At 40.2% G+C, this 24397-nt stretch overlaps 1 protein-coding gene across 4 annotated transcripts in view; it reads left to right on the top strand.

Moving 5' to 3' along the window:
• The window catches only part of kcnab2a (potassium voltage-gated channel subfamily A regulatory beta subunit 2a), a 111863-nt gene that overhangs the window by 83206 nt on the left and 4260 nt on the right, over positions 1 to 24397 (top strand). For all 4 annotated transcript variants that reach the window (XM_042506533.2, XM_088089425.1, XM_088089427.1 and 1 more), the window contains 12 exons: positions 4913 to 4956; positions 6379 to 6416; positions 6717 to 6796; positions 14345 to 14389; positions 14937 to 14981; positions 15222 to 15265; positions 15523 to 15609; positions 17979 to 18064; positions 19071 to 19191; positions 19754 to 19848; positions 20962 to 21082; positions 23769 to 23857. In XM_042506533.2, coding sequence (XP_042362467.1) covers positions 4913 to 4956; positions 6379 to 6416; positions 6717 to 6796; positions 14345 to 14389; positions 14937 to 14981; positions 15222 to 15265; positions 15523 to 15609; positions 17979 to 18064; positions 19071 to 19191; positions 19754 to 19848; positions 20962 to 21082; positions 23769 to 23857 — 895 coding nt within the window. The remainder of the gene's footprint in view (positions 1 to 4912; positions 4957 to 6378; positions 6417 to 6716; positions 6797 to 14344; positions 14390 to 14936; positions 14982 to 15221; positions 15266 to 15522; positions 15610 to 17978; positions 18065 to 19070; positions 19192 to 19753; positions 19849 to 20961; positions 21083 to 23768; positions 23858 to 24397) is intronic.

Here is a 24397-nt window from a genome sequence, read left to right as displayed (position 1 = left end):
ACAGCTCAGTTTGGACTTAATGTTATCTTGAATTTTATGGTGTATTTACCAAAACATGTAATGTGTGAGCTCCAAGAGCTGAAAGACACAAAATTAGTGATTTCGGATATTTTCAATTAAGGGAATCTTCTGTAAGAGTGAAGCCCTGTGTTGTATTGTGAACTTAAATGAATAATTCAACTTTGTTGGAAAATATTTTTTGTGCTTTTTTTGCATAGTTAGATGAGAAAATCAATATCAATTTCATATCAATCCTTTCATTATGAAGCTATTGTAGCTTAGCATGAGGCCTGGAAGTTGGGGCCTGGCTCTCTGCAAAGTTAAAAAAAAAACAACTTGTTAATTAATAAGCATAAGAGATGCAACTTGGACAGGTTGTTTTAATCTAGTTTGGAGAGAGCTGGACTGGCTGTTTCCTCCTGCTTCCAGTTTTTATGTGCAGTTAAACAAATGTTTTCCTATTTTATCGATTTTCTTGTCAAACTTGGCAAGAAAACATGTTACTTTATTTCCCCAAATGTCAAACTATTCCCTAAAAACAACAATTTAACTCAGGAAAAAAAGTTTGTACCCTTCATCTCCAGTCACAACTCACCCCCACAAATCCGTCTTAGACTCTTTCTGAAACCAGAAATTGCTCATCCAGCTGGCAGGAAGTGAAGAGAGCCTCATGGTGACAGTCATTCATGTTTCTTAGCACTGAGGTGAATTGAAGATAACTGGATACATGGCTTACAATAGCTTGTGAAGGTTTAACTGAAATGGAGGAGCAGATAATAGTGAAATTTAAATTTTTGGGCAGATTGTTCCTTTAAATACAGTTAAAATGTATAAGCAGCTTTTACAGAGCGAAGTGGCTCACCCTATTCCTCTCGTTCTTATTGCCTAGTCAGGACATTTCTAATCCAATATTCTCCAGCGTCGCTCCTTTAAGTGGATGTTACATAAACCTCAATGGAGGAGGAAACCACCTGCAGCCAACACGAGCTCGTGCCATTCGGTCTGTGTTTTTCTGAAGTCGAAACCACGAGTTAGGTAGTATTAATAGTTCTGCACGGTGAACATTTCTCTCAACACGTTCTTCTTTACAGCTCTGCGACCTTGTTTCCTCATTCATCACTCTGTCCTGTCCCGTCCTGTCCGTCCGCTGACTTCACATTGACTTTCAGTCCTCTCTCACAACCAGTTTGCTGACTCCATACTTCCAGTCCTGTCTGATGCCTGACCAGTTGATGATGTTTCAGTGTAAAGCCTTTAATCTGGAAAGAACTGATGTAATTCTGCTCCTTTGTTAATACCAAAATCTCTCAATCACTTCAACTAAAACACTTTACAGCAGATCTAACATGACAGGCATGTAGTTGATGCCCCGCAGAAGTAAAAATGTAAAGGTTGCAACCGTAGACTGAACTCCTCACCAGCTCACATCCCCAGATTTCTTTGAAAATGTATGTTTTGTGTTTGTACAGCAGATGTGTCTTGTGCAGGTTATTGTTTTCTGTCTTACTGAATCAAACAAAAAGGAAGTACATCAACCGCTTTGCAATCAAAACAGGAAGAGCATAACACTTTTGTTTTACTCTGCAGCGATCACCCATTACCAAGATAGTGTAAGTTCTTTGCAGTTACCGTCTGCAGTAGGGGAAATGGCAGCCAAAGTAGCTATGGAAAGCAAAATGCAGTGTGTCCGGTGTCGTAGGTAGTTACCACACTCTTAGAAAAATATAAAGTGATCCGGTTGTCTTTGCCACAGTGGTAACAAAGTTGTTTCTACTTTAATTATAGGCAAAAATGTAGGAGTGCAATGGCTTAGTTAGCAGAAGTAATTTAACCTACTTATATTCATCCGTGTATACTTGCTATGTGTGTTGATGTTCCACACATCTTTTTCTTTTCTATTTCATGTTCTTCGTGTTGAATACTGTATTCAAAAATCCAGTAATCAATAATACGTGACTGAAAGGTCAGGTGACCTCTGACAGGTCCTGCTGCATGTTGACCTTGTTGGAAAAATAACCTCTGCTATTTTCCACAGGTCAGCTTCAATCAATGGTGGCAAAACTCATCAGCAGAGCTCAGCGATTGACTTAGACAGGCAGGATTCATTGTGTCAAGCTGAAGTTAAATGCAACCTTTGTGCACACAAGTTTCAAAAAGATACCTAATCCATCCTCAATGAAATAAACCAACATACCAAAATGAAAACCTTTGCTTTGTCCACCTGAGCTTCAGGCTGATGGGATCAGAAGGCTGTCAACTCTGAGAAAGGTTAGCCTACCTTGGATTTTAAAGTAAACAAGCAGACCAGATGTGTGCTGTGGTCACTACGTGTCAGGCTTTGTCCCTGCGGCTGCAGCGGTGTTGCTGTCTTGTACTGTGCCTGTCTCCTTCATTATTGAGGAGGATGTGAGCGAGATGACTTTACTGTTACGCTTTATGTCTGCTGAGGATCAGCGGGAACCTGACCCCAGCCTGCTTACAGGCCCTGGCAGAGGGTCATTGCAGAAACGCACAATGCAGTATTCAAGGCCAGTCTAGTAAAATATTGAACACAACAATGTGCTGACAAAGGGACATCCTTACAATGAGAACAAAGGCAAGGGCAGAGCTGTGTATTCTGATATCCTGGTTACTTATTTTTAGGTTTGGGGAAGTGCTTAAATGCACTGGCACTGTATGTGCAGTATGCATGGTTAAAGCATGCTTATGCAACACTTACACAGTAAGCTTCGCTTTGTGATAAGCCCTAACACGCTGATGAAAATGGTGTAACTCTAGAAGCAAGTGTATACGGTTGTTCTTAGATGATCTAATTAGACAGGTTTACTGTGCATCTCGTTTTCTTAACGTGCTTGTGCACCATGTATTAACATATGAAGCAACACCAATTCATTTAAGCACATTAGGTGTTTAAGTCTGTAGAAGTGCAAGGCTTAAGACAGTGCTGGATATACAGTAGCACATTTTTAGAGACAAACTACTTAAGATGAGTAGTGAAGAAGATATTTTGCATTACTCAAACGTATCACAAATATGCTCCACTAACAGTTTCAGTCAATACACTGCTTTTGGTTCCAGTTATCTCTGTCCGTGACGACGAGCAGCAACCCCCCCCCCCCACTTTACTCACGCAATTAAGAGGCAGTTAATTGTAGATTGGCTCCAGTGGTTTGCCAGAGGGGACTTGTTTTTTTTGACCTTGTCACCGCTGTGGACGGTGAGGACACGTGGTCCCACTGGATTCCCTTATCTCTCTCTCTCTCTTCTCCCTCATGACTGACTATGTTTACTTATAAGTCAGCGGGCTCCAATACACGACATCATCAAGCTCTTGCATTCAAACTGTAACACGATTACAGACCTCACTGACCAAATCAGATTCTTTTAATGAGACTTCTTGTTGTGAGTAAGCCTGACCCAAATGCTTTACTTGCAAAATGAACAACTGGATGTGATTTAATTCTCAGTGAAACCTCCTAGCAGCTCCAAAAAGGTTGATTTCTACTGTGAATTAAAACAAAGAAAACAAAGAATATAAATGAATGGAGACTGCTCGCATCCATGGTGGTTCAGTGAAGAAAGAGTGGAACTAATGATGTGAAAATTTAACTGGATTAACTCTCCTGAAATAGAAACGATATGGAGATACATCAAAAGAAACTTGAAGCATTTTTTTTTGATTCACTACAACACAAATGTAGCCCACTTAACCTGCTTAGAGGGGATGGGATACTGTTAAAATTTTCGTATTTATTTTAAATGGTTCAGTCAGTTTTTTTGGACTCTGCGTTCAGACCACATTGAATGAAGTGTTTTGTTAGTCACTGCAGCAATTCAGCAATCTTATCATGGCTTCACAAAACACCCACACACACACACACACACACACACACACACACACACACACACACACACACACACACATTCCCACTCACACATGCAGTCACAAGAGCAGTCATGTAACACACATCTGCACACACACAGCACAGCACACCTATCCACTGTCTCCCTTTCTACTCCTTTTCATTTCAACTGCATTCCTATACAGGCAGTCTTGTAAAAATATATTAGATATCCTCCCACACGTTCACTTTGACTCCTGCACATGTTACATCATCTGTGATGCCACATTTCTTTTATCTCTTTACTGCCAGCTTATCTCTTAAAGTAGGTTGACCAGAGGTAGCACATTTCATTTTGTATGTTTGTATCATTTCTTACATCAGTGATGAAACAGAACTATTAAGGTCTGAAGAAGAAAAAAATACACCAACAAATTTGAGCAAATCAGTTATGTCAGTGCTTTAAACCAGGAGCCATAGACATTTCTGATAATTTTAAAAGCTTGCACAAAAGAATCAAAGACCAACCAAAGCTGTGATTGTCAGCAGAGGAGTCTGTCTGCACTGTGATAGGCTCAGAGACGCCAGCTTTAAGAGCGAGCTGTTGTGAGTAGTCAGGCTTCTGTGTTGCTGTGGGGGGATTTTAGTCAGATGGCGGCTGAGGGATCCTGGTGTGCTGTAAGAAATTTCAGTGGATGTCATGGTGGGCCTGCTTAAGACCTGTTTCGTCTCTCTGACTTTCCCCTGACATTTAACAGTGCACACGTATACATTCTCATTGTTGGCACACGTGTTTCTGTCCTTCCTTAAACGTCCATCATACATGTGTCAGTGCTGCAGTAGATGCACGCTGCCTTCTGTACCCCGTTGTTCTCAGCTTTCATGACTTAAAGCTTCCACCTGAGTAACAGACTTTCCCCACATTACGGGAGAGTGGCAGGGTTATTTATTTATTTATCAATCAGTCAAAGTTACAAATGGTCATAGCCACTGCTGGAGTGCAGAATATCATAAATCTCTGCCACCTCAGTGCTGCATTAATGTTAATGTAATTCTCTCTGTTTTGACAGAAACCTTGGGAAGTCGGGCCTGCGGGTGTCCTGCCTCGGATTAGGTAAGAGCCTTTTGGATCATGAGACACACTGAGAAGTTTGCTGCACAACCAAAGACTTTGTGAGGAGAGGAAATTGTGTTTTTACACAGACAGCCCTATTAAAAATGATCTAGAGAGACAGAGCACATTTAAGTCCCACCCCTACCTGAGGGGAAAACAACTCATCGCTCTTAATTGACTTTGTATTGTGTGAGGGTGCCTCCCTGTCACTTATGTCTCTTGGCAAAGAACACAAAGTTACCCAAAAGCTGTTCTGTGCTGAAATGCACTAGCAACATGGTGAAGAATCCACTACCAAGTTACAACAAGCTGCTGAACTAAAAAATGAAGATGTTAAGCTAAATGACATGAAAAAACTAGCAGGAGGATTGGGAAAACTGTGGGATCCTGGCACTCAAAGGGGCAAAGGGGTTGTATTTACTACTTTAAATAATCAAAGGTGTGTTTTGGGTGTAACATTAATCCAACCAATCTGGGTGACATTTCCCTGTCCCTGTAAAACCCAGGTGCACCTGGTGCATTGCTATTTACATGGCTAACTCTGTAAATTGGAGAGGCTAGTGGTATTCTGCTGAGAGTAATGCAGTACGAGCATTAATGCCAATGCAGCAAATATCATGGGACATTGTTGCAGCAATACTAAAAACTGTAGTTTTAAACTTGACAGATCCGCAGATCCAACAGATCCAAACCTAAAGTTTCCAAAATAATCAATGCAATTAGACTGCTCCTCATGCATAAATGTGCACAATGTGTCTCTTAAAAGGAAGTCAGACAGCAGCTCTGCTCTGCTCTCTGCTATGTTCACATTTCAGAGACTTTCATTAATAATCTGCTCATTAATGCTGTATTATTTCACCCACATACAGCCCATCTCTGTGTCCCTGATTGTGTAACAAGCAGAGTGTACATGTGTTGTGGATCTGTCTATGTAGACATATCTCACTATGTGCAAATTATTGAGCTATTCATTTTAGACCAGGTTTTGCTTGGTCAATGGCACAACGGCTTTCTGCTGTCTCAAAATAGCAATACATTGCGCCTGACAACTCCTCATTTTAAGACCCACACGCCCATGGGTGCACAGATGGGCATGAGCACATTTGCTACTAACACAACGTGGGCACTGGCTGTGAAAATAACAACTGCATCAGTTTGACAGTTGCACTGTGCTGTGCGTCGCTTTGAATCAGGTGTAACATGGGGCCCAGAGTGTGAAAATATAAGTTGAGTGGAAAGTTCTAGAGACTCTGCAGAAATAGCTCAAATATTTTATTCAAGTTGAGGTAATTTTTTTAGTTAGCACTTGTTTTAGTCACACTATGTTACAGTATCAGGTGTGTAGAACTTACAGTATCACTGCATGCACATGTGAGCTTATGTACTGACACTCTGACCCCACCTCTCTGCCGTCTTCTCTAGGAACATGGGTGACGTTTGGTGGACAGATAACGGATGAGGTGAGAACAGATGCATTTTGTCATCTTACATCAATCAAAGCTCAGGAATGGAAACCCTCCACACGATCTGACGCATCCTGGGTTGCTCAGGAAGCCTATGTTTTTACTGACAGTGAAAACATACTGCCGGAGGGAGTCAGCAGCCAGAGAATAAACATGTTACAGGAAGCCAAAAGCCACAACAACCGCCTGTAGTCTTGTGAAGGAGGTTTAATAATTGAAAAGTCCTAACACCTCGCATCAGAGGTCCCTCACCCTTTCTATCCCCCTCTCTGTTCCTTTTCCCTGATCTCTCAACAGATGGCAGAGCAGCTGATGACTCTGGCCTATGAAAATGGCATCAATCTGTTTGACACAGCGGAGGTCTACGCTGCTGGCAAGTGAGTATATCCTGTGCTACAGGTCACATAGCAGGGAGCAGTAACACCAAATATTAGCAAGCAGCTCACTCATGATTAATTATAAACACACCAGGTAGACTAGTCGACCTTTCTAAAAGTAAGAAAACACTCCGAAAGTTAAAACTGAGCACAATTCAATCTGTACGGTTAAACTCTGTCTAAAAAAATATTGTACATATGAGAAAGAGCCATCTGAAATCATTCATGACAGTTTTCAAAACCAAGTTGTATTCTAAATGCTGCTGAAATGTGTGGCACTTTGCACCGTGCATTATGATTTGCACATTATCCTTCAAAACATGACAAAAAGTCACTGCACTAATGTTAAAAATACGGCTGTCAAACGATTAATTTTTTAAACGGCAATTAATCACAGAATTTCAATTTTAATCCTGATTATCCTGATTAATCACATTTTCTCGATTACATGTTTACAATTGCATTATTTTGCATTTCAAAACAGTTATGAAGTCCATATTGACAGGGTTAAGCAATTCTTACCAGATTGTCTGGATTAGAAATCAAATGACAGCAAAAAAAAAAAACCCTGCATTTTTATTCAGATATCTTCTAAGGGATCCCTGTGAAATGGCCATACCGTTTTACCATCACCAAAATGTATCTGAAGTTTGGAGCATAATTCCACCCCCACTGAGAAGCAAGCACGATATTGTTGGTACCACTGAATTTCTCACGTCTTCTAGTTTGATGATACCAGTGTCATCATTGTAGCTTTAAAACTCTTAAAGACAGAAATGTCAGTCAGCGTTCAACAGGATAAAAAAAATGTTATGTACGGACATTGATTATTTCGCAATTAATTAATGCTGACAGCCCTAGTTCAGAAATAGCAATTTATTACGGAGTATGTAAAAAATGACACACACACACACACACACACACACACACACACACACACACACACACACACACACACACACACACACACACACACACACACACACACACACACATATACAGGCTTGTCGGGGTCTCCCATGCGCCCAGAAGCACCTCTCTCATTAGCAAGAAGAAATCCAGTGTGTGTAAGACTCGGACCTACTTTTCATGTTGAATGTCCGCGGGCAGAGCGACGCAGTTCCATCCATTGAGTCTAAGAGTTGATGATCAGAGCTGCTAGTGAGTCTTGCTCCTCACGTTTTCCTCTTCGTGTCTTGATAATAAGTTTAACCGATGAGGTAGTCTTGTACCAACTTGAGGGCAGCGACGTTTAATGGACTAGTCAACTAATTGCGCACATTCTTAGTCACTTTATCCACATCACAAAAACACATTATTACTCTACTATTGGTGTGAAGCCATGCCAGTAGGGTCAATATGATGTGCAGAATCTTTGACACCACCCAAATACAATAAAGGTGAGGGAGATTTTCTCTGGTAATGAAAGGTGTGCAAAATTACTTTTGAAAATCGCATCACTCTATAACCATAATACCACTTCCAATAGTTTTCATGGGACTCTTTTGTTGCCACAAAGAAGTTTTAGTGACACATTAATGGACACAGTAGATTAACGTCTCTGTCCTTCATCTTAAACCTGAATTTCCTTTTCAGCAACACGTTGTTGTTGCATTTATGAGAGTCCAGATATTCATAGTCTTTTTCTAAAATTACAGGCCAGCCAGTGTTGATATTTTTAACCTCAGAAAGCAGCCTCATACTGCCTTACGCTGAATGTAGTGATGATTTAAATTCGTGTGGATTAATCTGGCTTTGTAGTAACTTGGGTGCTTTGAAATAATCTAAGGGATTATCCTTTGCAAACAGTATCTCTGATTAACAGTACCAAGTCCTTTATTTAATCCTCTCAAGAATAGCCTAGTTTTGCCATTATGTTTGGGGAGATGCATCAGAGTGTCTCACAAAAAAATAAAAATAAATCAAAAGACTACATAAAGGCAGGAAAATGCAGCAGGTCTCAGTGGTTTATACATCTAATGCCTCAGCAGCTGTTGCCTGCTAGACGTCATCGCTACATGCTTCATTGTTCTGGGAGGCTTTAACAATCTGTTTGTCTTGTTGATTTAGGATTGGCTCAAAAAAAGTTGATCTTTGACACAGAAGTTTTACCAACTGTTACTGTGATCATCGTGCCTCCATAAAACAGACCACACTTCGACAGAAACGACAAATCTGTTAGACACGTGCAAATGTTTGTGACAGCATGTCACACAGCTCGGTATGTGTTGCACAGGTGTTAATCCTGACAGCTTCCACTGCAAAGCAGCACTGAGGAGCTTATATTACACACATACAGGAGAGTAGAACAAATCACACACTTTGCACATCAGAATGGAGAAAGCTTTCATGTGAAGTCGTTGGTTCTGGTTTACTGTGATTTCTTCATCAGCCAGACTTAGAGAACGTGAAGTGGTGCAAGTGGCTGTACAGTCGGCTGCTGTAATGTGGATTCTGTGTCTCGAGCGTGGACAGATTAATGAGGTTTGTAACTTGGGCACCCAATCCTTGTTCTGCCCGTGCACAGTGTATAGCAGTTGTGCATGTTTGTTTGGTCTCTAGCCCTGCAAAAGAGAGACACTGCTACAAAATAAACACTCAGTACATATAGATATTTAGATATTGATTCATAACTAGCGTATCCATGCCAATATGCAGGCCAGTAATTCTCAGAAATATAAATAACTATGTGTAATAGCTGTGTGGTGGCTGTTATCAGCAAACACATATGGCGTTAAAAGTATGCGAGTAATTTCCTTCTTCGTTTTCTTTCAGGCTGAGACATTTCACTCCATGCATAGTAATTGCATGGTATTGTGTGAACCCAGTGAGAAATGCGAGGGATAATTACAGGGAAATCTGAGAGTAATAAAATATTGTAAATGCATGAATAATGCAGCATTGTGGTCACTGACTTCTGCCGTAAGTCACAACATCGACTCGGCGCTGGAATAAAGAGCTAATTATTAGATGGATGAAGAAAGTCAACCTGCTTAAGGCACATTGTACCTTCTGTTTGGGCTCTCAGATTACTCACATTTCAGAAGGGCAACATGCAGGGCACTGTGTGGGTGTTTGCCAGGAACACACACATACACACATGCACACAAACACACACTTTATTGCTCTCAGGGGAGCGCTTGAGTGCTCGTTGTTTAAAAAGGCATGGGTCCAGCTGGCAGGGTCTGAACTGGGCGGTAGATGTTCAGCCCCTGCTGTACCTGCAGCATGTTTGATCAGCAGAGTGAACCAGTGTAAATATTTGAATACATTTAGCTTTATAAGTGACAAACAAGAAGAGAACAAAATAAATTATAAAGCACATGCAGGATTTAATATTAAAGCATGATGATATCACAACACCCTCTGCATACAAAATTCATATTTTTGAGTTTTTCATATTTTCTTACTTGCACTTTACAACAAAGTAGCTCAGAGTGCAGCCCACAGACGCATTGCAGCCCTCAGAAACATCAAACTTCGCCTTCTTAGCGACACAGCAACAGGCTACTAGTCATTTTCAATGGAAGCTGGTAGCATGAGACTACAAAGTGACGCCCGACACTTCGCAGCATTAGAATTATACATTTTTATCTGCATTATGATTTTGAGATATTGAGCTTTAAAGTTTTTCATTCCAAATAGCATATTGTCTTTGTTTTCTATTTAAAATTTCCAAAAATGTGCAAAACACCTCACATAATGTTTATGACTTGACACAGACTAAGTATATATGAATAACTCAATTTTGACAAAAATGTCAGATAGAACCTTGTAGTTCTAAGATGAACGCTTATTGAAGTGCTTCAAATCAAACTCAACCAATCAAATTAAACAGTGACTCAGCTGAATGCTTTTGATCAGGCTGTTACTTTGTCATTTGTACTGTGAACACAGCACCAAATCCACCTACAGCGATGAGCTGTAAGGTTGTGTGGCGATCTTTAGAATACCATATGATTATTTTTAATGTAGTATTTCTACTGACACAAAAGACACATGCAGGGACACACACACAAACACACACAGCAAGTACTCTTCTTTGTAGGATATTACACACAAGCTGTTAATACATACTTTATTTCCTATTATATTTCACAGTTGAAAGAGAGTGTATTGCTTGTTTCCAAACATGTGGGCATCTTTCCGGTCTGACTGCCAGTTATGTGATTGGCCACCACATTGCAGTGTTGGGTTTCGTTTTTCCAAAAGTTGAATCTATTTCAAGGTTTTGCTGCAAGTCGCTGCATCCCTGCTGGTTCCTTTAATTGACATTCAGTCATCTGTGTAACCCTGCTTTTCAAGCATCCATACATCTGTACCTGCAAAGCGTTAGCACAGACTCACATACACACATACAGTTTATAAATATACAGTGCTGCACAGCACCAATAGGTTCATCAATATGCAGCATGACACAGCAAAATGTGTGAAGAATCACATAGAGAGAATAATTAAATTAACCTCCAATAACTCTTCCTGTCAGAAAGAAAAAATGTATGTACAAGGTGAAGTTGGAGGTAGATGAGGGGGTGAAACGTTTAAGTAAAGATTTATTTCTAAGGCCATTTTCACAACAAAAGTCACAGAATGTTTTAGTAAAAAAAAAAAAGCTTTTTGCATGAAATCTCAAACAAGCAGAAAAGAGATCAGTTGCAGGAAGTTTCCCAAAGGTTATCAGTTATTTTGAGCAGCATCATGAGGGGATTATCAGTGCCCGCATTTATGATATTTTTTTATGCTTGGTCTTGGTCTTTTTACGATTGTTGCTCTTCTGACTTTGGGTCACGCTAATTCAACTCACCACCTTCACTGTAGAATTTCAGAATAGTGACTCTTTTCAAATAAACATCAATTTTACATCATTTGTAACACTTGTTTTTCAGTCCACTTAAAAGTAAAACTAAAATTATTTACTATTAAATATAGTTGTCTGAAGATCTACTTCCAACATTACTTGCTCACTAACCAAACGAGGGATGCAATGGCTCATTTTATTATTGATCAATCTGCAGATAGTCTGCAGGATTTATTACTTTTGTCTATAAAATATCAGAAAATAGTATAAAATTCCCTTCACAATTTCCAAAATGAGAGTCCAAAATGACGTCTTGAAATTTCTGACCAACAGTCCAAAACCTAAACATAATCCTTACAATTAAGAAGCTTGGCTTAACAAAAGTTTAGTTGATTATCAAAATAGATGGCGGAATTTTCCTTTTACATTCTTTCATTTTGAAGCCCCAGTAACTAACATTTGAACATGGTAGACTCTCAGTCTGGTATAAGCCATCTGTATTTCTAATTTAGCTGACTGATACACCTCCATCTGATTATCACAACCACATGTCACACTGTCTGGACACTCAACACAGACACACTGCACAAATGTGCTGTGTCATAGGTGAGATAAATTATAGTCCTTGTAGTTTTTCAACAACGTGTTTAACACTTGGCAACAAAATGTTTATTTTAACTGCATTGGTTAGAGCAGCTGGCTTTATTCATCAGTGTACACACAATGAATACAAAACAAGCCATAGTTGTTGCAGTTTTTTAGACACATTTTATCTGACACTGTGCTACATGAGGTGTCTCATTATTTGTCAGAGTGAGAGGACTGGAGAGACGTCCTACTGACAGGTCTCTGCCCAGCCCTAATGAGCCCCATGTTGATCATAATGTCACTCATTAGCACCCCTGTGGATGCTAATGAGTAACATAGTGGTTGCTCCTCAGCACAGCTGGTCCCGGGCCCCGCTGACTTTGACCTGGCAGCTCGTTCACTCACACATCAGTCCGAAAGAGGTGCTCTTTCCAATCAAAGCTCCCTTTATGTATTATATAGTATGTGTGCAGAGCTGGACTGCTCTCTGTAAAGGGGACCTATTATGCTCATTTTCAAGTTCAACTTTGATGTTAAAAAAACATGTTATTTTCTTCATACTGCCTGTGCTGAAACATCTGAGTAAACTGTCTGTCTGAAACACTAGTTAAGTGCCTGTCTCTTTAAGCCCATCTTGAAAAATCCCCAGTCTGCTCTAATTGGTCAGCATTTTCAGGTTATCCACATCTGCGCTCTTGGTGTCTCTGCGCCATCATTGCAGCTGGGGGATGTATATAATGAAGAATTGTGGCACTTTCTGTTGTGGAAAAAAAATCACCACTTAAAGCTATTAAATCAAAATTTTCACAGCTGGACATTTTCAAGTGAACATCAGCAACCAAGTAAATGTCATCCAGATGTTGGCATGTAGCTATATGTTGCAGTGTAAGTAATGTAAACACCATGCCTGGAGTTTATGATCGAATCAAAAGGGTGTTTACATTTGAACAGACACCAGTACCAATACCTGTGATTCAGTACTGGTACTCAGTGCTACCGTTTTTCAGTATTTTAGTTTCTCTGTAAACAAAAAAAAAAAATCTTAATTTTTTTTACAAGATGCAGTGACGTAGTCTCACTCTCAGCTTCTCTTTCAGGATTCTGCACCAGCGATTCTGTTCCTCTGATTTTTTTAATCAAACGTAGAGTAGAGCTAATCTTCTGTTTGTCTGTCTGCTTGTGTGTGTGTGTGTGTGTGTGTGTGTGTGTGTGTGTGTGTGTGCGTGTGTGTGTGCGTGTGTGTGTGTGCGTGTGTCTGCTCGTCAATCAGTGATTCTAGGCTAATACTAAAATAATATAGCAAAAAAAAAACACCAGATGCCAAAAATATTTGGCAGATTGGCACTGTAGCAATAGTTTTTGCCCACTGGGAAATCAATGGAGCTTCCCGGCCTCAGAGCATCTCCACCTCCTGTCTGAGGTTCAGCCCGGTGGCTGTGCGTAGCTCAGTTGCTGGCTTTGTTGCCATGTTTGGTATCCTACCCGATATATAAATGTTAATCCTTGTGAACTGTTGTCCGCTTGTCTTACAAGTAAAAATTTTAGAAAACAGTTTTCAAAACGGTGGGAAACCTAAGGTTTTTGCTTGTTTACCTCATTATTTCAAACTTTGACCACATAGAATATGTAGATCCGGCATTGTAACACTATTTATATAAGGGAGCTACAATATTGGATTTTTTTTGCTGATATAAAAACAACTCATTTGGCCAATAACCGATACTGATATCTGTAGTGGAATTAACATCTTATTATGCATACTCTTATTGTGATAGCTCACCAGCAGATGGAAACATAAAATACAATGCTTTTCAGTGTATGTTATTTTCATTCATTGTGCAAAATAAGAAAATATACTTCAACTTAGGGATGATGTTTTTTTTAGATGTTCACATTGTCAATTAAAAAGTAATATATTGGTTTGTGATATCAGCAGAAATCAACATGTTGGCAGATACCAATATTCATTTTAAAGTCTGCTGATATAGATAATGTGTCAATAATATTATGCATCCCAACATATATATGACAGAAAGTAAGAAAAAGTGCAATGGGTCCCTTTTAACGTAGGGCTTGAAGTCATAACTCAGACAGTTGGGTGTAAACACTGTTATCATTTCAATACTATCTTACTAAATTTTCTCTCCGCGTCTGCTTCGCAGGGCAGAGGTGGTGCTCGGAAACATCATAAAGAAGAAAGGATGGAGGTATGAGGCACACTTTAATTGTGTTTGGTGGTTTTCTTTTTTTTAATTTCCGTCCCAGCCAGACTCCCTAATCTTGTATTATCTCCTTCCTTGCACATATTGGAAGGCTGTGTGTTGTGAACTGCAACGGTAAGGTAGGGGGATGAAAGATTAATGGAGGCAGTCGTGCCATGCCCACACTCCTGTGTCCCTCCTCAAAGATGCTGAATAATGGATGAACTTCTAGTGCCTTGTCCTCTACTTTTGTCGGCCCTGGATTGGCATTTGTATAGCTCTGACAGGTTATACGCCTACACACACTCATTCATTGGTGCTGGCCGAGTTCTGGCACAGTCACACTTATTGTGGGATGTGGGTGAGTGTGACAATGAAAGAATAAAGCATGATTACCCAAAGGAGGTGTCTGAGCTTTTCATCGTAGCTCTTAATGCATGTAAGGTTTGTATCGACCTCAGATACCACCAGCTCCTATACATGAGGCTATTTATGTAATTCTCCGTGTTTGTGCAGATGTTGTAACAGATGTGCTTTCATTTTCCATTTTCAGACGTTCGAGTCTGGTGATAACAACAAAGATCTTCTGGGGTGGAAAGTAAGTTTCACCTGGCTGCTTTTTTGACTCGGATGAGAAACGATCCTCCCGTATAATTTTTCTGTTTGATGGCCCTGGTAATGGGATCATGTGTCATCCAAACTGTTTGTCAGATACTTTCAATAAAACATTTATTAGATCATATTTCACAAAGGATGCATCATATTATATCAGCGCTGAGGGGGCTGGTCAAGTCATATTTCAAGAAACTGTTTATAACATTCTTTTGTTTTTTTGCAGAGCGGAGACTGAAAGAGGTTTATCCCGAAAACACATTATAGAAGGTAAAAAGCAGAGTTGCAGGTTAATGAATTAAATGCTGACAATGCAGCAACAAAATACTTCCTAATTAGTTGATTTGGCTTCAGGGAATCAAGGGTGCTTTTTATAATGGGGTTGCTAAGAAAACTTTTGGGTGCAAGAAATAGTTTGCGAACCCTCTGTTTTATTTATATGGCAGCATATAAATTAAGTTTTTATGAAGAGCACAATAGCAGAGCTTCACGACTGTTACTGAACTAACTGTGTCGCTTGTTTCTAGGTTTAAAGGCCTCTTTAGAAAGACTGCAGTTAGACTATGTGGATGTGGTTTTTGCGAACAGACCGGACCCTAATACACCGATGGAAGGTAATTATGTTATTGATCCTACTGCTTTTGAATTATCACCTGTTTTTCTTTTCCTCTCGCACTTTAGAAGCTGGGGTAGACAGAAATCTGGAGAGGCAAAAAAACAAAAATTAGCAGAATTTAAGAATACAACATATTGACAGCAATTATTGTTTGATTTATACCTGCAAGTTGTGTTGAAAATAAATAAATAAAAGTAATTAGTCACAAAAAAAAGAAAGGGCAGCAACTTTGCAGATGGACCCTCTGTCGGCTGCTATAGGGATTTATTTTCTGCCAGTGCCAAGTTTCGCAGCATGCTGGTGACCAGTGGCAGCGTCGCTTTTAACCTGTGTAACAGCAGCAACAGAAAGTTTGCCGATCCAGTGGGGACTCTGGGCTGTTATGTCACCCAGAGCCACAGTGTGGTCTACAGTGGCAGGGAGTGACGTGGAAGACACGCTGTGATTTGAGGCTAATTTTAAGCTACATGAACGTGGACTTGAAGTTGTAGCCGTGAGCCTTTAGCTTTGGTCAGCAAAAGGCTAGACTATTATAGCAACATTTACTCTACATCTCTGAAATGCTTTGCCGATATTGACTAGTTCTCGCTCGTTTATTGTCAGACTCTTTTAGACTCTATTTTTAGATAGGTCTTTCTATGTTTTTTAGTTTGCTGTGCAATGTTGGCAGTTGCTGCCAATGCCAGAATAGCAACTTTCTCAGCATGATTATTCGCCATTGAACCAGACTGTCACTGAGGGGACTTGCATGCACATCTGCATTTGTGGAACAGCCAATAGCCAGGAGGAGGTGCACAAATCTTGTGTTCTCAAAAACCACCTGAATTACAACATACTCAAAGTTTATTATGTGATTTTGCGCAATGATGCCAAAATTAGATTGCCTACACCAGCTTTAACTTTGTTTTCTTTATGTTTTGTCATATTGCACATAAAAAATGCACCTCTTTTCTGTCTCTATGACTACTGCTATGCGAGGACTTAGACATACAAACCTCTTGTAACTGAAATATCTATTTTTAAATGCTGCATGTTTTCCTGGTGCTTCCACCTCCACAGTCAGAATGAGGATAGATACTGATGCTGGAGACCTTTAAATGGCAGAGTGCTAACTGTGTGTGGGCTCAGCTGGTCACACAGCACGCATCTGCTCCCGTGTTGGAGTTTCCCTTTGGGTTAGAGTTCGGTCAGAGGTCATCTTCCTGCCTTTAGCTCGATGCTTCAGCGGCTCCGGCTCTCACAGTAACTCACAGTAACTCAGACGTAGCTGGTGCTGTTTGATGTAAAAGTCGAAGCGATTCTTTTGCTCATCTGCCCTTTAAAGACTGCACACAGTTCACATGGACAGCTTTGAGTCTGTGTCTTCAGAACCGCAGTTATTCGACCATCTGGCGTGTTTTATTCTGGCAGTAGCTAAAGGGCAGTGTACAGGGTGAAGTAGTGGTGAGCTGCTGTTCTGTCAGTTTACAGAGAAACCCTCTTAAGCCAAGCGCCCACTAGATGAACGGAGAGCTGATTCAGTTGTCAGAGAGACTTTTCAGAAACAGCACAATGAATAGATGGATGGATGGAGGATTATTGGGGGTTGACACACACCCCTTTTATTGCACTTTGGTGCTCTCAATCTTGTCTGGGAAACCGAGATCGCTATCAAGCATGATTGGTATTTTTGCCTTCGTATATAATGCCACTGTGACCAATGGAAAGACGGAAATTAAAGTAGGGTAATGTGGGATTTCAATGGCTGTCCAATATGTCTGCAAATAAACGTTCCTATCTGATGGCCTGAAATAAAATATAGTGATTTTCTGGCAGAATAACATGATTAATCTGTGTAACATCCAGCCTGAACATTAATGGGAATAAAAAACTAATCCTTGATGTATTTTTCATTTTATATAACCATATTTTTTTAACCATCTCTGCTTCAAATACGTCAGCTGTAGTCCAGTTTGTCAAGGCGCTTTGTCTCTGATTAAAGACTTGAGCTAGTGCCTGTCATCTCGTATTAATTTCTATTTATGTTCCCCTGTAGCAGGTTGCAAATTTAAAAAAAACGTGTGACATTAATGTAATTTTAGTGTGCCTTTCTATGAATAGATGTCACTCTCATATGCATGAATCAATCAATCACTTCTGATTAACATAATCAGGTTCCCCACCTCTCTCCTGAATGGCTCAGTCCATTTGGATTGCAAATGCTATCAATTCAAATACTCGTTTTATAATAATACAGAACCGGCAGCTCAGACATATTGCGGGCTGTGACGACACTGTTGGCTTCAGAGAGAATAAAGAAAAAATACTGTTCTGTAAACACAACAGCATTGATGATGTTTTTAACATTCTGTGTATTTTTACCCGCAGAAACGGTTCGAGCAATGACCCATGTGATAAATCAAGGCATGGCCATGTACTGGGGAACATCCCGCTGGAGCCCAATGGAGATAATGGTGAGACTCAGTGTACCTGTGTAGATGACAGTGCAAATAAAACATATTAAACATAGCAGTTGTTTTTGTGACCTTGCTTTATCCCACCTGTTCCTGTTTCTGTTCCTTTCATTGATATTCTTCATACCAGTGATTCCCAACTGGTCCAGCCAGGGGGTCCAGATTTCCCCTTAGTTATTTGTTAGAGATCTACACATTAGATGAATTACCACATATTTCATTTTATTTCATAAACTTTAAAAAACACTGCAACACTTCAAAATAAAAGCTCTGTGCCAGAAATGTACTGTACTTCAAAATAAAGTGGGCGTTTCACTTGTGGTCCATTCAGGCCCACCACTTATAAACTATTGCTTTATACTTTTTAATTTAGTCTTAGTCCTGTGTTTAATGTTCTTGTTAGTTCATATCATATTTAGTCAACCTCATCCTGTCTTTTTAAGTGAAGTTCAAGTCTGGGCAGTTTAGTTTTGTTTTAGTCAAAACCCCCAAACTATTTTAGTATAATTTAAGTCAAGGAAAGTCTTTTTTAGTCATCAGATTATATTTAGCATTTCTTATTTCACATAGGATTTTATCATATCATCTAATTAAAACACAAGTAAATTCATTATTTGCCTCACCACAGTACCATGTAAGTACACCCTGCATATAACCGACACTGCAACACCCACCACACACACACACACACACACACACACACACACACACACACACATCATATATTCACCAGTCAATCTTTGTTGTTTTGTTTTTTTATTTTCTTTATTTGTCAGTGAAAATAAAGAGAGAAATTAAGTTTTTTTTAACTAAATTTTAGTTTTGTCTGCTTTGGTCAACAATATTGCATGTTGATATGGTCAGACTTACTGTATAGCGACGTCGGTGCTGTCTCATCTTTGTCATAGAAAAACAGGTTGTTGATGAACATATTCATACTTTTCATTAATGAAATTAACACTGCTGTATATGAGCTTAGTCTTGTCTCTTCCATGTTTTCCTTCAGGAAGCTTATTCTGTGGCGCGACAATTCAATCAGATTCCTCCCATCTGCGAGCAGGCTGAGTACCACATGTTCCAGAGAGAGAAGGTGGAGGTGCAGCTACCTGAGCTCTTCCATAAGATAGGTGAGCAGTGATGGCTGTGTGGCTTTGGTTGAGGTCTTCTGTGAGCTGCAGGAAGGCTACAGATGATCTGTGACTGCAACATGTTGGATTCTGTAAAAATCAATGGCCAGTTTTAAAGTAAAATTTTATGTTGGAGGATTTCTGTTCTGTATTTACACACAAGCCAGAAAAGGCTTGCAACCAAATTTTTTGATGAAAACGAGCATCCTGTACGTTAATATATAACACACACTTAAAGTATTTTTTACAGGATTCAACAGAAAATAAAAGTTCTGGGGCGCCCGGTGGCTCAGTGGATAGAGCGGCCCTTTGCTGCATGTCTCTCTCTCTCTCCCCCTTTCACGCTCACACTGTCCTGTCAATTAAAGGCAATAAAAGCCCAAAAAAAATCTTTAAAAAAAAAAAAAGAAAAAAGTTCCACTTAACAGATTTAAATTAGTGCAGCAAGGACCTACTGTACCTTTTGTGTTGTTAAAATCAATTTTCAAAGACAGAAGGACAACAACTCTATGAGGAAGTGATGATGTCATGATGATGATGATGATGATGTGTGTCTCCTCAGGTGTGGGGGCCATGACGTGGTCACCACTGGCCTGTGGGATCATCTCAGGGAAATATGACGGCAGGGTGCCTCCCTACTCTCGGGCCTCTCTGAAGGTACACGAACCCTCGCTCGCTGTTATCTGTCTCTATCCCACTCTGATCATCTGTGCTGGTGTCACCGCTCGCTGTCTCCCTACTGGTTGCTGGTTTGTTTGTTTGTTTGTTTATTGTGTGTATATTGTGTCTTTCAGGTACTGTATACTGTGCGCACCTCACATATCTGTGTGTTTCCAGTGCCATGGTTGACGCCATGCACTGTGCACCTCTTCCCCAGCGGTGCTGTTCGACACCGTTTGCCAGCTGGTGTCAGCTTAACTCATTTTAGTGCACGCACATGAGCAAACACGATACGAACCATACACACAGCAGCAGCAGCAAAGCATGTTTCATCTAAATTGTTTTGTATTTGAGACTATGGATACCAACTACAACTAAATTAAACTGGTAGATGGATCATGAAGCATTTCAGTATGTTCTTCTTCTTAATTTTTGAAAGGCTTTTGTTTTTCAGTAAGCATAAAAGAACTAAGCAGCCAGAATAACAATGAGAAGTAGAAGCAGTTTAAGTTATTTAAGTCAGTGAAGAAATCCAGCACAATATTTCACTTTAAAGAAACAGATTAACTTTTAACAGCTCAGTGTCTGTGTCACACAAAAGCAAACACCTGACTCAGTGCACCGATGTGTCGTTGTGGTGGAGTGGCATGTTGTGTATCTGTGGTTTGTGTCGATCAGCGATGAAAGTAGCTCTCCATTTTGGTGTTGTGCAGTGCTCTTGGTGACGTGTGGAATGTGCTGCTTCTTGTTTGGTTCAGTGTTGCCTGTGGATGTTTGTGGTTTTTTGGCTCTTTGATTGTCCTGACTAGTTTCTATTTTGATACTCATGGCATTGTGGTATAATTCTTGATACTATAAAGATTCCTCAGCTGAGCACAGATATGTATATTTTTTAGCCTAAAGGCATTATTTTCCTCCTGCTATGTTTGTAACTTTGTAATTTAATGATATAAAGTAAGCGTAGATATAGCCATGTGTCCCAGGCTGAGATGCAGACGGCAGGAGACAGAGTCACGTGTTTAAAAACAGGCCCTGGTGACACAGGAGCTGCGGCGCAGCGGTGTGTGAGCAGGGCTGTGTTTTTGAGCAGGTGTGCTGTGTTTTCGACAGGGTTACCAGTGGTTGAAGGACAAGATCTTGAGCGAGGAGGGCCGGCGTCAGCAGGCGAAGTTGAAAGAGCTGCAGGCAATCGCGGAGCGGCTGGGCTGCACTCTGCCCCAACTCGCCATCGGTACGCAGATACACTCTGCCGCTCTCTCTCTTTCTGTCTGTCTGTCCGTCCCTCTGCCTCGGACGGGCCGAGGTCAACACCGCTCTGGCAGCTGTCTGGGTTGCTGTGTTGTGCTGTCACGTGTGTGTGTGTGTATGTGTGTGTGCTGTAGTTTTTAAGATAAGGTTAATCAGAAAATTAGAGAATAAGAAATGTTAAAACATTGTAAATAACAATGATAATAATCATAATTTTATGTATATAACATCTTTAAAAAATGGGTTTGCAAAGTGCTTTGACAAACAAGGCAATCGTGTTTCTTGCAGATGCAACATAACTATAAGAGCTAAAAAAAAATACCGAACTAAGGCTAGACAAAATTTAAAGTAGAATCAGATGAGAGATCTGAGGCCAAAATAACATTCAGATGATAATGAGAAATAATGACAGAAATATTTCCTTACAAAAAAAAAACTATTACAACCCATACCAGTAACAGTAAATACAATTCAAAGAATATAAGCAGTAAACGTGAAAGATATAGTACTAATTATAGAATTCAACACAATCAAGACAAAATAAAACAATAAATTGAAAAATAAATTAAAAGACTAACTAAAACACATTAACTAAAATAGACGATATCACATAAAAGCAAGTCTATAAAAATGGGTTTTAATGTATAATGTATGCTTAACAAGTACTAAGTGGCTTTAACATTTTTTTACGTAGGTGGCATTAATGATAGGATAAAAAGGATCTCTTCATAAACGAGGATCTGGCACCGTCCCTTCAATACATTTAGACAGTAGTATGTAAATATCAACGTCAGGAATGTACACATGTTTATAGTGTAAATTTGCACATGCAGATCTGTGGTGTTACCATGTATTTAACAGTTTCCAGTGTCAGCATTTATATAGCATCCCAGACATAAATACAGCAAGAGACGGATATAGATTCACTGTCAAGCAGGAAAGTGAGAATGTGCAAACCCCCAGAAGGCATAGGCTCCTGTGAGGGCTGTTAAAGCGTCAGACGTTAGCGACACGGCGAGTAAATCTGGGATTGCCTCTCCCATCTCAGCGCAGATCACTGCAGATTTTTCACCCTGGCTCTAACGCAGCGTCATAGATTAGGTTTCTCGGCCCATTAGCAGAAACCCTCATCCCTCCCAATTACCATAAATCCTTCCGGCGCTCCTGAAGGCAGCACAGGAGATTTATGTCCATCATGTAGTCCCCTACATCACTGAGGCACTCCAGTATTGAATAAGAACTATATTACAATGATGGACTCCTTCCTGAGGCGCGCTGCTGACGGAGCAGGTGGTGAGTTCAGGTGGTGATGATAGAGTTAATAGATGATGTGGATGTCTCAGCAGCCTGAGGGGAGGACGACACTCAGTCCAGTGGAAGGCCTTCAGCAGTTTTCTCCTCTTGTTGGCAGTGGAAGATCTATGTAGAATTATAATCGCACTATTTTTACAGCTAAATTCTTCATCCCTTTTCAAGCTGTAATCTGCTTACAAGCAAATTTCCCTCAATTGTAAAAGCATGCAGTTGTATTGCATAACACAGCTCGCAATTATAACAGCACACCAAGCAGAGATGAGTTTTTGTTTCTCACAGAGATCACAGGAAAAGCCTGTTTCCTGCATTTAATTTAGGCCGAGTGCAATGTTGGAATAAAGGCACATTTACTTAAATACTGCACTGAAGGGCGATTTTGCTGACTTGTACTTAAGCATGTTTGTTTTATTTTGCTTTTATGTTCCGAACAGCTTCATTTCAGAGAGAAATATTGTAGTTTTCGCTCCATTACATTTATTTCACAAAACCTATGCTGAGTTGTCATACAGAAATACTCTGTTTATATATACAGTAGTTAAAATTAGCTTCTTCCAAACCGTCTATAACACAATCTCAGAACCCGTTAGCTATCTCCCGCCTCGAAAGGCAGCTGCCAATATTTCCTAAGTATTCAACTTGAGAATCTCAAGTTACTAATCAAGCTGTAGATGCAGTTATTATGGTTTTGTATTTTTTGTTTTTGGTGTTGTTTTTCTTTTTTTCAAATTCTGTTTTGTTAAGGTAACATTTCAGCTTATCTGTGTAAATAAATATCTTCATATGAATGCAGATAAATTAGAAAAAACCTTGAATGTGAAAACGAATTGTTGTCAGACGATAGCTGATGGGTTCCAAGATTGCATTGCCTCCTCAAACCTGATCAACTTTACCTGGACTACAAACAAAATCCAGAACACTTCAGGTACCAAAATCTTGAACCGTTGCCCACAGATACCTGCATACATTTGCAGACTCTGTTTATAGAGATTATCTTTAACATGCTGACATATTAGTTCGTAAATAATACGTTTCTCTTGTAGTGGATTATTTTTATAATGTGGTATGTGAGTTTGTGACCAGCTATACTTTTATTTTTATATTCATATCATTTGTGGACAGGAAATGTTGCAGAAGCAGTTAGGTTTTGTGTTTTGTATGTTGTAGAGTTTTATGTTGTGAAGGGATTTTCATTTGTAAAAATCAAACTAGTGTGTGATGGTTACATGTTGTAAAAATGTGTGTGTTTGTGTGAAGCTGTGATAGTGTGTGTGTGTGTGTGTGTGTGTGTGTGTGTGTGTGTCCGTCCGTCCTGAGTCGTGGTTGGGGTGTCATTGCTGTTTACTGGTCTCCTGCAGCGTGGTGCCTACGGAACGAGGGAGTGAGCTCTGTCCTTTTAGGGGCGTCCAACACCGACCAGCTGATGGAGAACATAGGAGCGATACAGGTAAGTCCACAACATGAGTGTGTGTGTGTGTGTGTGTGTGTGTGTGTGTGTGTGTGTGTGTGTGTGTGTGTGTGTGTGTGTGTGTGTGAACACGTGCTTGTTGTTCCGCAGAGAAAATCAGTGGCTTCATTTGTGAAAATGTGACCTGACCTGTTTCATCGGGCCCATATTCGTGCCGTACAGTCAGCAGCAGCAGCAGCCTCCTCTCCTGGGTACAGCTCGGCCTCTTGGGCAGTTTGCAGCCGCACGCTCGGGTGCTTTACTGTACCGAGTTAATAAGGTCAGCCGCGTATCGTTTGCCAGGGGGATTGGAGTCGAGCTTACGGCCACTTCATCCTCTCCTGATAAGATTCACTCTTTTAATGGGGTTTTCAGACCGGTGGGGTTTACGTCCTCTCCTCACATTATGTCTGGCCTGCAGAAAAGAGCATTTCTCCTCTTTTATATCCTGATGCTTTGTGTTTCCCTCCCGTGTGTGTGTATGTGTGGGTGCGTGCGTGTGTGCACGCTATATGTCTCCTCTCCCTTAGCACGTTTGAT

Source organism: Plectropomus leopardus, chromosome 2 (assembly GCF_026936395.1).
Source record: "Plectropomus leopardus strain MGB_pleo_1.0 chromosome 2, ASM2693639v1, whole genome shotgun sequence".
NCBI classification, from domain to species: domain Eukaryota; kingdom Metazoa; phylum Chordata; class Actinopteri; order Perciformes; family Serranidae; genus Plectropomus; species Plectropomus leopardus.
Note: the sequence above shows the minus strand (reverse complement) of the source record. Positions and strands in the feature narration are given on the sequence as shown.